The sequence below is a fragment of the Lycium ferocissimum genome, chromosome 10 (assembly GCF_029784015.1).
Source record: "Lycium ferocissimum isolate CSIRO_LF1 chromosome 10, AGI_CSIRO_Lferr_CH_V1, whole genome shotgun sequence".
Taxonomy (NCBI): Eukaryota; Viridiplantae; Streptophyta; class Magnoliopsida; order Solanales; family Solanaceae; genus Lycium; species Lycium ferocissimum.
In genome coordinates, this window is record NC_081351.1 from 44,323,005 (window position 1) to 44,336,258 (window position 13,254).

Here is a 13,254-nt window from a genome sequence, read left to right on the forward strand (position 1 = left end):
AATAAATAGAAGTTAAGTTTAGTTGCTAAAGTGAGTTTTCGTGCAAAGTTCGGGGGTTAAAACATGTTTTTTCTCAAAATATAAAGATATTACATACATATATATATATATATATACATTATAGGTATATTTTTAAGGTATATAGAACAATTTTTACACATGCAAAAATATAATACGATATATATAATGTGTGTGTATATATATATATATATAGCACACCGCCACTGGCCTCACTCGTGACCACGTACAATCCAGATTGAGATTTACGGCTATAAGGTTAAAAGAAGAGATGTAGAAATTATAAGGGAGAGAAAGAGGGGATTAATTCTTAAATTAAAAGAAGAGATGTAGGAATTATAAGGGAGAGAAAGAGGGGATTAATTCTTAAATTTTATATTTAAGAAGGGAGAGAAAGAGGTGATTAATTCTTAAATTTATATTTAAGAGGGTAGAGAAAGAGGGGATTAATTATTAAATTATTGGAATTTTATTTATTTTAAAATATGTTATAAGTGTAATTAAAATTGCTACTTCCGAAAGATATTAACAGTTATGTTGTTTGTGTTATAACTTCATTAAACTTGAAGGATCGTGTAAAACTCTCTTTTATATATAATGATTTTGGGTTATCTTTTTTAAATTTCCTATAAATTTTTTGAATTTCTCAAGTGTGCCTCTGAGTTCTGGTAGCATATTAACTCCTATGCCAGTGAAAGAGCAAGAATTTAACCCATTCTAAAATTTCGATGGGTCGTTGAATTGGTAATGGGTAATGGGTCTGTTATTCTAAAATTTCGATGGGTCATTGAAGTGTGTTCAGTATGGAGTGTTTTCCGAGGAAAATGTTTTCTTGGAAAATGTGTTTTTGGAAAATAAGTGAATTTTTCTACTTATTTTCTCATGTTCGGTTGGGTAGTGGAAAATAAGTGAATTTCTTACTTATTTTCTGTTTTTGCAATTTAGGAGAGATAAAGCATTAGAAGTAGCAACATTCTTCTTTTACTACAAAACCAACAACCTGTGATGAGCATAGTTCATAAGTCCAACATAATTAGTTTGTGGAGTCACATAATAAGTGCTTAAAGAAGCAACAAATAGTTATGAAGTTTCAAGGAAGTTCAATCCGTGAAATCAATAGTTGATTGTGAAAATTTATCTACTCATAAGTAGATGAAAATGAGAAGGAGATCAAATTTGATAACCATGTCACTGGTTAAGATGAATTTTTAATAGGGATAATTTCAGTAACATACAATCCAACATAAAATATTACATCCATGTACTCATATTTTTAATTTACATCCGCACTGCTAACTTTAAAAACAGTATTTATACACACAATATACAATATTATACGCTTACTGTAAACGATATGTATAAACCTTGTATAAAAGTGTATAATAATGTATAAAGGGGTCATTTCGGGTAATATTAGAAATATGGGCCATTTCGGATAAATTATTTCTCCAAATAGACATAGAGTAATATTTTTTATATGAAGGGTACGAAATCCCTTATAGTATAGATATATGTTCTTTTTAGTTGACATGTCGGTCATTTTATTGCTGCAACAGATATTAATGTAAAAAGGATCACACGAAGTTGTTGTACAAGCTTAATTTTCATCACTAGCTGATAAACATGTAGCTAGTAACACTAAGTGACTATTAAGGGTGGCCAAAAGGAGTAGCAATCAAACAAAGATCAGCCTTTCTGCTGACACTTATCCCATTTTTTTCAGTCATGTCCAAATCATTCGGATTAACTCCATCTGGAAGCTTCCAGTCGAAGTTATAAAGTAACTCAGCTAAAGGATGTCCGACATTAGCTAAACCAAATAACATTCCTGGACACATTCGCCTTCCTGCGCCAAATGGAATAAGTTCCAAGTGATTTCCTTTGAAGTCAATAGAACTATTCTCAAATCTCTCAGGTATATAACTCTCTGGATTATCCCAATATTTTGGATCTCTTCCAATTGCCCATACATTCACGAAGGCTCTAGTTTTGATAGGTATTGTGTATCCGTTGATAGTTGTTTCTTCTCTGCATTCCCTTGGAACTAATAGAGGAGCCGGAGGATGCAGCCTTAATGTTTCTTTAATTACTAATTTTAGATAGTTCAACTCTTCCAAATCAGTATCCTCAAATGTTTTCTTTCCCTTTAGGACTTCTCTAACTTCAAGTTGTGCTTTAGCCATGACACTTGGATTTCTCATCAATTCTGCCAATGTCCAAATAATTGTTGTAGATGATGTTTCAGCTCCTGCGGCGAACATGTCCTGCATGCAATTAAAACCATCAAATTCTAAACCCAATTTCTAATATTTCAAGATCATACTCTAGCATAAACAATAACTTCAAAAGTTCCTTATATAAAAAAATCAAAGCATGAGAAGTTTCAAATGGAATTAAACTTACAAAAATAACTGCTTTGATATTCTTATTTGTAATTGGAGTTCCTAATTCTCCACTTTCCATGACTCTTAGTAAAACATCAATCAAATCTTCGCCTCCATACTCACCATTACCCTTTTTACCATTTGCTCGATTTTCCTTATGTTCATTAATGATATTCTCCAAAAGTACATCCACCTTTGCGTGAGCCTTCATTAATTTGGACTTCAACCCACTGAACTTATGAAGCCACTTTCGCGAAGGGAACATCTCAGCCAATTCAAATCCTGTGGCCAATGATACTACGTCCTTCACCAGCATTATCAACTTATCTTGATCATGAACCACTTTTCCACAAACAGACCTAGAAGTTACACAACTTGAAAACCAATTAAATTTGTCTGATAGGTTGATCAAGTCACCAGGCATGGAATTAATCGATGAAATAACACTTGACATCTCTGCTTGTCGAATGGAGCTAAATAATTTGACCATCTTCGCGCTAAGTAGTTCCAAGATGCACACTTTGCGCATATTTCTCCAGTAATCACCATACGGACAAGTTCCTATATCCGTGTAATTATAGAAAACAATATCTCCATACATAAGTGCAGGCCTACTTGCAAACTTGAGATCTTGAGTTTTCAAAATTTCTTTTGCCATTTCAGGTGAAGATACAATAACTGTTGATGTTTCTCCAAGACGTAAGTAAATTATGGGCCCATATTTTTGAGATAGACTTCTTAGAGTATGATGTGGTAGGTGACCATTCATTAATTGGTGCAAATTCCCAATAAAAGGTAGCCCCCATGGCCCTGGAGGCAATCTTTTTTTAAGGGTTGTTTTTGAGTCCTTCCATATCTGAAATAGAAGAAAGATGAAGGAAATAAATAGCAAGAGTGAAATGAAGATGAAGGACAAGTTTTGAGTCTCCATTTCAGAAAGGTAAACAATTGTATATTGTTTGATATTATGGTGTGTAGTTATGTGCTTAGCTTCATGTTTATATAATATGGGAATGTTTGAAAAGTAAAACTATGGGAGTAATCCTTTCTCTTTTTGGCAACTGAAGTGATAAGAAAACATACACCATTTACTTTTCCATAGTAGTAGGCGGACTTAATCCAAGGGTTATATTAATGACAACTTTTGATGTTGGCCAGCAAGCGAGAGATAGACCAGTAGATCATGGGCGACTCAATAATGTTGGGGGCCTAAAGCCAAACTTCAATGAGGGGTCTTAATTTTTATTTGTATTAGTATATATTGCTTACTAATTTAGGGACCTTCTTTTCCGTCGATTAGTTAACTAATTCCTTTTACTACAAGGGTAATTTTTCAAAATAAATAAATATATATAACCTATATTGATGAAAAGTCGAGCCCCAGAAAATGAGGGACCTAAAGCCTTTGATTTAGTGGCTTAACCCAAAATTCACCTTACATTAGATTGATCGATATTCTCAAAATTGGTGTGCCATGAATTTTCTGCCAACATTTTGATTTTTCTTTTGTGAGTTTTGTTTTTCAGTGGATCCACTTTCAACTTTGTTGAAAAGATGAACTAGATTCATGTTTTCTCTCTCTTGGGTTAGTGTTGTACTCACAGTCTCACACCTTCAACTACTTACATCACCTATGAATCCGTTACAGAACTTTCTGGTTTTCTTCAGTTAACAAATTGAATTAATGATGAAATATTTTACCTGATATGTTAAATTCTGCACATTAATTAATCATCATTATATAAAACGGACATCAAGAATATAACTACCCCTCACCATTTGATGGAATTAAACTACAGAGCATATACAGCAGCAGTTATGCAAACTTATCAGGTATGTAAAAGATTTTCCTTCTGCCTTCTTTACGTTATATTTTTCAAATGAGAAGCATGTTCACAACCAGTGTTTTAAGAGGCCAGGGGGTGGGGGGTGGGGGGCAAGGCTAGGCGTTTTACGCAGTATGGGGCGAGGCGTAAGCCCCGAGACACGGGGCGTAAGTCCCATGGACCGACGGAGCGTATGTCTCATGTATTTTCAATTTTATAATTTTATTACTAAAAAATAAGCAAAAGTAAAGTTTTCATTAAAATTTTACAAATAAATTCAAATAAATCACCAATAATATAAAAAAAATTATTATAAATATTATTTGATAAGGTAACAACACAAAAAATGATGACAACCTAAATAATCTTTAAAATGAAATCTTCATATCTCCAGATCTATTAGTCCTTCCCAACCTCAACTAATATTTGCAATGACTTTTATTAATATATTCAAGTAAGAAGAGCAAAAAGTGTAAGAGCAATAACAAAATGGATAAAGTTGCTTCAGGAACACAGTGCCATGAAATCTCTATCATATTAATTTTAGGCATAATCATCTAAAAAAACCATTTATGGTAGTGTTATTTTCTATGAGAGTTGCTTTCTTTATTTATATATTTTAGGAAAAATTACTACAACATGATAACATAAAGTATAAATATCATTATACCAATAATAAAAATCAGATTTACGCTCGAGGCGTACGCCTTAACGCCCGAGACTTACGCTTCTGTGCCCGGGACTTACGCCCCAAATTCTAGGGCGTACGCCTTATATATCTACGCTTTTCATTTTAAAAGCGTTTTTGAGACGTCCCGCCCGCCGTGGCTCGCCCCGAAAATGCCTCTAAAAACATTGCTTACAACTAGGCTTTTTTGTTGTTGGGATATTATGCTTTAAGTAGATGATATCATAATAAAGGGACAAAATTGCCAACAAAGAAACAACATTACACCACAGACAAAAACATTTGGTATCGAGAAACTTCAGTGCCATGCCACAAGTTCTATTACATTTTTCAGAACACAACATGTTTTGATTACTTCCTTTTTGTTAAATTAAGTATGATTTCCGTTTTCTTTTGCAATAATATTGTACAAAGGTGTTCCCACTTCTCATCAAATACGATAAACGTTGTTGAATGGCAGACTTCAAGTTTTGGTTTATCATGTTACAACTTTAGCCATTCTTTTGACCATCAAGAGATGGAGCGTGCGGTGGGTGAGATCTCTTCCTCTCAAATCTACCAAAGATTTCGGTCGACCTCAAAATCGAAGAACATTTCGGGTGAAACCACTTTACCCTTTTGTGGGGTAAAAATTTGCAGATGCAAAGGCTCATATGAGTATTATAGATGTCCTCACGAGGAGGAAGGGTGAGATCAGGAAACTAATTTGTTATTTCTTTTTGCGTAAGTGAGGGGGGTTCAATCTTGTGATCAATCATTGTTATAGATGAATCTTCTTGGTAAACTTTTTTCATGATTGGAAGTTTATGTATGGAAAAAAAAAAAAAAGAAGGAATTACTATTACTTCTTTTTGCATTTAGAGTACATTCTGTGAGAGTTTGGAGCACCAGAATTTTGCAAACATCAAAGCTCCTTCGAGGTAAAATTAAAGCAGATTGTTTTCTCCCATGGACAATTGTACATTGCACTTCAAACAAATATCAATGTCCACAACGAGTGTTCTTGTCATGAAAGACCAATCAAATAATCGAAAAGGAACATACATCTAGAACATCATCTACAAGGAAATATTTTGTAACACATGAATATATCACATGTTTGCACCTAATAACTTAAAAATGTGACTCATTATACATTTTAACTACTAAACTTAATTTGGTTGTAAATTTTAAAGGTTCAAAGAATATCTAATCATTTATCGTTCAACAAAAAAGTCATTTCAATAGGTGATTGTTCATCATTTTTTGTTTTGGAATATCCAATACAGTGTAATCTAAATATGACTTATACGATACGTATTGCTTACATGGACACACGTGCAACGTAACACACGTGTCCAGAACTAGTATAGTAAAATGTAGGCAAAGATTCCATGTCTGACACGTGTGCTCAAACAATACCTAATTTTTAAAGGGCATTTTAGTACGTAATTTTATATATGAGCTGTTATTTATAATAAGCTGATTTCATGCCCTATTGACCTTCCGCCCATAGCCCTTTATCGTGAAAATGACATAAATAAATGGTCACTGATCTTTGAGGGTAATTGAGCTGTTATTGACATAAATAAATTGCAAATAAGAGCTTACAATTTAAGGTAATTGAGAGATGATAGGTGAATCAGCAGGCAACGTGGTTTACTGACAATCCAGCTGAAGAAAATATTATGCTGTCAAGGAAGCATTAGTTGAACTTGCAAAGTTGCAGTTAAGTTAGGTGCAGTAGTAAATTTGCTTACCTCTTTTTCATGACTATAGAGGTCACTGGAACATCTATGTACCAGACAAAAAGTCAGCAAGCTGTAGTAAATACTTCAATTTCCTGCTAAATAACTATTGTTATTAAGGAAAAAATGTTAGTGAGTTGTTATCGCTGCGAAGAAGGGAAACTTGAGTAATCAGATATAGAGCTGTTGAATAGTCGCGAGCTTCCTTTGCCTTCTTGTCCAGATGACAACCATGAATTCTCAAGGAGGGTAAATGAAGAAGTGGATTTCATAAATAAATTGGCTAATAATGTCAGTGTAATCCAATAATTTGCTTAAGTGATGGATACATAGGTAGTTCTACCAGATAAAATCCTGCAGAAACTAAATATCGACATAGATGCATTCGAAACAAAACTTCCTTCATTTATCAATTTATCTCTTCATCTTTTTTAACAATCAACAATCTGGTAATGGAAGGTGAGTATATGTGGGCTACGGAGAACCAATTGGTATAAATTGTATCATGTGCTCCAAGCAAATGGTGGGAAAGTTAAAATTATGCTAAATTACCTTAGAAGAATGTCTCAGATGTAACGTTAGCATATGTCAGATACATTTTTGTCTTGTCCTCAGTGGTTTTAAAGAAGGGCTCTAGCAACCTGGACAGAAGCATAAATTGGTAGTTTGACTTATGCCAGACTCAAATCTTCAGGTCACAATAAACCACACAAGTCAAAGAAAACAATTTATTCCTGAAACATAGCGAGGAACTCTACGTATTAGGTGAAGAAACTCACCCAATTTGTACAATTTCCTAATGAATATGAAGCTGCCAAGTCGAGCTAAAACAAATACTAGAAGAAACTCACCCAATTTGTACAATTTCCAAATGAATATGAAGAATCTTTTCTTTACCTTCATTTTGGTTGCAGGATCTCCAAGAAAAAAGAGGCTCTGAACTTATAACTCATATCCCTCAGGAAGTTGTAATGTAACAGTGTGATACAATAGACCTCTGACAGCTATCGGTGGTTGGCGTAAGTTAGAACGTTCATTACATGTTCCCGATGTTGATCCTGTAATATTGTATGAATTAACGTACAGTGAGTAACTATCTAGCTGTGCTTATAAATTCTAAAATTTAATTTATGCTAACCTATTTTGTACACACTGGCACATTGAGTTGGTTGTTCCTTTGCAGAAGTAGCAGAAAGATTGTCTCTGATGAAGATAGTAGACTGCAACGGAATCATTTTCACAGGTTCGCGAAAAGAATCAATCTGCCAGGAATAGTTAGCAGGAGAATTTTCAGAAAGACGACACCTTCTCGCAGAATATTTAGCTCAACGTCGTTCTAGAAGTGCTGCCTTTTTTCCAGCTGGCGTTTCCCGGTAAGCTATTCGACTTGGCAGAAAGACATGAATGTCCACTTGTCTGCTCAGTTTGGGCTGTTTCCATCTTTCTTTTGTTATGAGACATCTGATGCCAAGTGTTTTGTAAAGTTCTTTTGTCAAGGTTGAAATTTTTACAGTCTTAAAGCACATAGGTCAATTTAGCATAACGTGGAATATACAATATAGAACACAACCATTTGGTGTTTTAACTAAACATATCGAATCCAAAGAGTCCAAGAGCCTGCGAGAAGAAGAAAAGCCCATCGGAGTTGAGCAATGACACCTACCAAAAAAAATAAAAAATAATAATAATAATAATAGGCAAGAAGTTAAATAATGGATTGAAGGAGCACCTTTTTTTCCTGTGAGAGAAATAGCTTTTTTCTCAGAAGAGTACCTGCACAATCTAAAAGTGAAAGGTAAAGCAATTGTAAAGTGAAAGAAGGAGCTACTGTTGGGAATAAATCATAATACACGTGTGATGGACAGAATGATAAATTTGGAAAAATTGTTAGCATGCATTTGCTAAATTTAGCCAAAATTAGCGGAAGATGTAAGTTTTATTTTAAAACAGAAGAAACTAAAACAAAATTACCAAATTCCAACGGCGGTAAATCAAGTCCCGCCATTTATCTCAAGCCATAGCCACCACATGCAACAAATAGAGTGGCTTAGCAAAACTTCACTTTCAAATACATGTATGGTGAAAATTATTAATAAAACACCAAGAAATATGAAAAGAGAACAGTGAATCCTTTTGAATTTATTGATAATACGCTTTAGTTGAATGGAGAATTCACTTAAGAAAGAATTATTTTTAAAGCAGAACTGTTCGTTGGAATTAACATTTTGCCGAATAAATTCACCTAAGCTTAATCTTCAAGAAATATCAACTCCAATTCATTTTTATATTTGAAAAGAAAACATTAGATAAGTGACAACCTATTCAGTTCAATCGAAGTGTTCATCAAAGATAACAAAAAGCAAAAGATAAACCCCATTCAAGAATATTGTGGGGATGCAAGTAAAATTCGGTGAATGTGAGGGAGAAAAAGACCCATGATCAAATTACGGAAAAGAGACAGACATGCATACTGAAAATCCAACCAAAAACTACTCAAAATTCAAGATACGGTAAACTCTATTCTGAAACACATACATGGCTGAGAAAACAAAGGTAAGTCGAAGAAGGTGTCCATTCCTCTGCTTTTCAGTAGTGAGAAACCGAGAAGTCACCAAAGAAAATTCAAAAGCAATAGTACCAAAGACAGTGATAAAAGAAAGAGGAAGAAGCAGCAAACCCAACAGCAGAGATCTAAGCAAACAGAATAAAAGAAGTTAAGGAAGCAAAAGGAAAAAATTAATGGAAGAAAAGCATACCTTTTTCTTCTATCTAAGAAAACAAGACCAAACCAAAAAAATAAAAATGCTTTATAGGAAATCCTGCACAATTGTCTAAATAAAATATTAATCCCTAAAACATAAGAGCAACTGGCATATGAAGAACAACAACAACAACATACCCAGTGAAATCCCACAATGTGGGGTCTAGGGAGGGTAAAGTGTACGCAGACCTTACCCCTATCTCGGAAGAGGGCATATGAAGGACCAAATTTGAAATTCCCATTTTATATGTTTTTGACATAGGTGACTTTGCTCTCTGGTCTCCTCCAATCATGCCTCTGTCTCGGTTGATTTTGTTTTCTCAGACATCTCTTTAAGTTTTTTGCACAATGAATTAACTTGAAATGCAAAAGTTAGTATTGCTCAATAATCATCTACTTAAACTGAAAGTGTAGAGATGTCCTCAGTTTTCATTTGGCAAGTGCTTTTAAGAAAGAATCATTCTCTGCTTTCGATCATTTGCTATTGCATGTATCTGTTGGGTTGTTTCAAAATACGGCTACCATTCTGCAGCACAACAAAGAGAGACCTTCACATGTGAGTTGCATAGCATCTTAAACCTGCTCATTTGTTATCTGAATTGGACCCTACTTCCTGCTAATATATAAGAAGAAAAGAGTACCCACATACATATTTTTTCAGTTGAGTCAAAATTGAAGTCTTGTCTGTTCTGTTCTACTCATCTCTCAGTTTAGCTGTGGTGAAACTACTCAATCCTCGTACCTTTCTATCTTGTGAAAGGAAATTATTTGATATAGAAAAATTAAAAAAAATGGAACTTGAAAGTGACCTTTTGAGCAATAGAATCCTGTTACTTAAATGTCCAGGACTTAGTTTGTGCATGGTTTTTGTTTGTATGATTTGATATCAGCCCGCGTCAAGTCACGACCGACTTCAAAGATATTTCACAAATTTCATTTCTTAAGCTATGAAATTAAGTTCTTTATGTTCTATTTCAACCCTCAAAACTGAAATTTGAACAAACTCAAAATCATCACGCACTGGTATATATCAGTATAACTTAAAGATTGTCCAATAAGCAGTCAGATTTACCAGCAGCTCGAAGATCCATCCAAGCATCAATATCCATAAGGAACTTCCGACCAAGCTTCCTTTCTTCTTGATTCACTCCATGGCTATCTCTGTTTGGTATGTCCATGTGACCTGTCACTAAATGCTCTTAAATATTGCAAAATGAAGCAGGTCATGTAATCAATTATGTCCTATTAAATTGGTTCTAAGGAAATTTCAACAACTTTGACTTGACCTTGCCTAGCAACTTGGTTCTTAGGCAAATTTCAACAACTTTGACTTGACATCTGATAAGATAATGGTCCTTGTTTCTAACTGAAACCCAAAAGCCAGCTCATGAGTTGAGGATTTCCCTAAAGCATATAAGAGTCGAATAATCCATATCCCTACCGATGTGGGAATTCAAATATTAGAACTTGAAACTAATGAAGGAAGCATATTCAGCAAATCTCTCATTTTGGGATCTAAATTTTAAGTCTTTAATGTCTCTAGTTGTTCAAGCAATGAAAGAAGTTATTTTTCTATATGCACTGCACAAGCATACAACATAAAACTTAATATCTACTCTACAGCTCTTCCTCGGAACATTAATGTATCATCAATGAGCTAAACTGTACGTTTCCAAAATTAGCCAATTCTTGAAACAGAGAGCAGCAAAGAGTAATCCCTTGGTTCCCAAATATGCAACATTTTCAAGCCCAAACATATGCCCTCGTTCGGAACATATAACTTGTTGTAATATTTTACTTCACAAGAACCTTCAATCTGATTACATCATAATAGATGGCGAAGGAGATGATAGTGAATATTTCCCCCCTCTACATGGTCGCCTTTTACCTTGCTTATCCTATTTTCACTAAAATAGAAACTCTATACATAGAAGACAGCACTAAGATGGTGTTGTAAACTTTGCAACCAAACCAGAAATATAGCGCCTTCAAAATATGTAGGAAAATTTTGCACTGTGTATCTTTTAACTTTTTAAATTTTCTGAAAGAACTATTAGGAGGATTTATACCTAAAACGAGGCAAAAGTGTGAACGAACAAACAATAAATGAAAGAGGAAAAAGTAGAAACTGACATAATATAAAGATTCAAGAAACAAACAAGACAAATTCATTTATATTCAAATTAAAAAAAAATGACTGAAAATTAACCATATAATGCCATTTCCAAAGAATAAAACAATGAAATTATATCCACAAACAGACATTAGCAAATATGGTATACCAACCTTCAAGTAAACGTTGTTTCACCTGGTGCTTCACAAGATGTTTAATTCGTAGTGACTTCCGACCTACAATGGGATAAATCATACAAAAGTATCAGTTTATCTAAACATCGCCTACTTAAGGCTACATATAATAAATACATAATAAAACCCAGTAAAGGGCGTTTATTTAAAGTTATAGGAGTATATGATTAAAATACAATGTCAAACTCGTTACCTACACTACAACAGCATAGCGATTTCCAAGGCTGATAGATTTATCCGATAAGAAGCATCTTCTGCTGCTCCTCCCCTGTATTTCGTCTTAACAAATGCTTTGCTTTCACGTTGGAGTAAGCGCAAATGCCTGAATAAAAAAAATAAAAAAATAAAAAGAGCAAATTTAACAACCGATTGAGAGGAGCTATTCTCTTGTTACCCAAAACATTCAAATAAAAATATACTGTATCAAATTGGCACTCATCCCCAAATCAACCAAAAAGAAGAAGAAGAGGAAGAATAAAGCAGAAATGGAGAAAAATTACAAAACCCACAATGCTTGCAAGTGTAATGGAAGCGAAAGAGGAAAGATAGATTTTTTTTATGATAAAGTTCTGAGAGTGGAAAACCTTGAGGAGAAAAAGAAAAAGCGTTTTGATATCAATTTGACGGAGAATAATTCAGTAGATAAAGGGTGAAACAGAAAACAATAAAGATAGAGAGAGATAAGAATAGATAAAAGCTAGAGAAGAGATACATCACAGAGCTTCAATCTATGGAAAGCCACCGTGATGTATAGAACCAGAGCTTCAGACTTTCAGTTTTAGCCCCCGTTGACAGACTGAGCTTGCAGGAGTGGAAGAAGCTTTTGTGGAAGGGGAATGAAAAGTTAAAGGGGACTGAAACTATACCCGAATGTGATATAACACTTATACTATACAGGAGGCCTATTCCACATTTGAACATCTCAATAGTGAATTTAATATCACCTTCTGAACTAATGTGGCATAAAAAAATTATAATTAAATAATAGAGGAGTGAGAAATAAAATTAAAGCAAAAATAAATTTTAATTACAATAAAAAACCAATTCCCACCCCCACCTTCTTCATCGTTGTTAAACAATGAAGAAATTGCACGAGCTGCCCTTCAAATGGATTGGATAAATCAAATTTTCTTCATTGTTGTTAAACAATGAAGAAATTGCACGAACTGCCCTTCAAATGGACTTTTAACAACAATGAAGAAATTACACGAACTGTCCTTCAAATGGACTGGATAAATAACATTTAGAAATTGCTCAACAATGAAGAAATTGCACGAATTGCCCATCAAATGGACTGGTGTGTGGGGAAGTGATGGTGGTGGTGGTGTTACGGTGGTGGTTCGGTGGTGGATGGAGAAGATGGAAGAAGGGAGGGGGGTGGATGAGGGGTTATAAAATTTATATTTTACAATAAAGAAAAAGAAAAAATAAATAAAATTTTAACTAAAAGAAAAGAAAAAGAATTCAAAATTTAAAAGAAATCTGATGTGGTGCTGACGTTGCAGGCGAGTGTGTTACACCTCTCCTTGTGCAACTGGTTATG

General features: G+C 34.1%; 1 protein-coding gene and 1 long non-coding RNA gene across 2 annotated transcripts; both read right to left on the minus strand.

Annotated features, from left to right (window-relative positions):
* Positions 1-1,577: 1,577 nt before the first annotated feature.
* On the minus strand, positions 1,578-3,426 carry LOC132034016 (premnaspirodiene oxygenase-like). The gene is made up of 2 exons (XM_059424229.1): positions 2,422-3,426; positions 1,578-2,282 (listed from the first exon to the last, which is right to left on the minus strand). Exons 1-2 carry the CDS (start codon positions 3,331-3,333, stop codon positions 1,668-1,670), a joined length of 1,527 nt encoding a protein of 508 aa, XP_059280212.1. The 5' UTR covers positions 3,334-3,426; the 3' UTR covers positions 1,578-1,667.
* Positions 3,427-8,344: 4,918 nt separating this feature from the next.
* Positions 8,345-12,553, minus strand: LOC132034017 (uncharacterized). The gene is made up of 3 exons (XR_009408918.1): positions 12,429-12,553; positions 11,691-12,033; positions 8,345-8,425 (listed from the first exon to the last, which is right to left on the minus strand). It is a non-coding gene; the product is annotated as an uncharacterized LOC132034017 (long non-coding RNA).
* Between the last annotated feature and the right edge of the window lie 701 nt (positions 12,554-13,254).

What these genes read in the sequence shown, in the direction of transcription:
- LOC132034016 (XM_059424229.1), bottom strand. Translation starts at nt 3,333, where the DNA reads ATGGAGACTCAAAACTTGTCCTTCATCTTCATTTCACTCTTGCTATTT. An exon ending in ATATCAAAGCAGTTATTTTT is followed by an intron (nt 2,283 to 2,421) that starts GTAAGTTTAATT and finishes AATTGCATGCAG; the next exon opens with GACATGTTCGCCGCAGGAGC.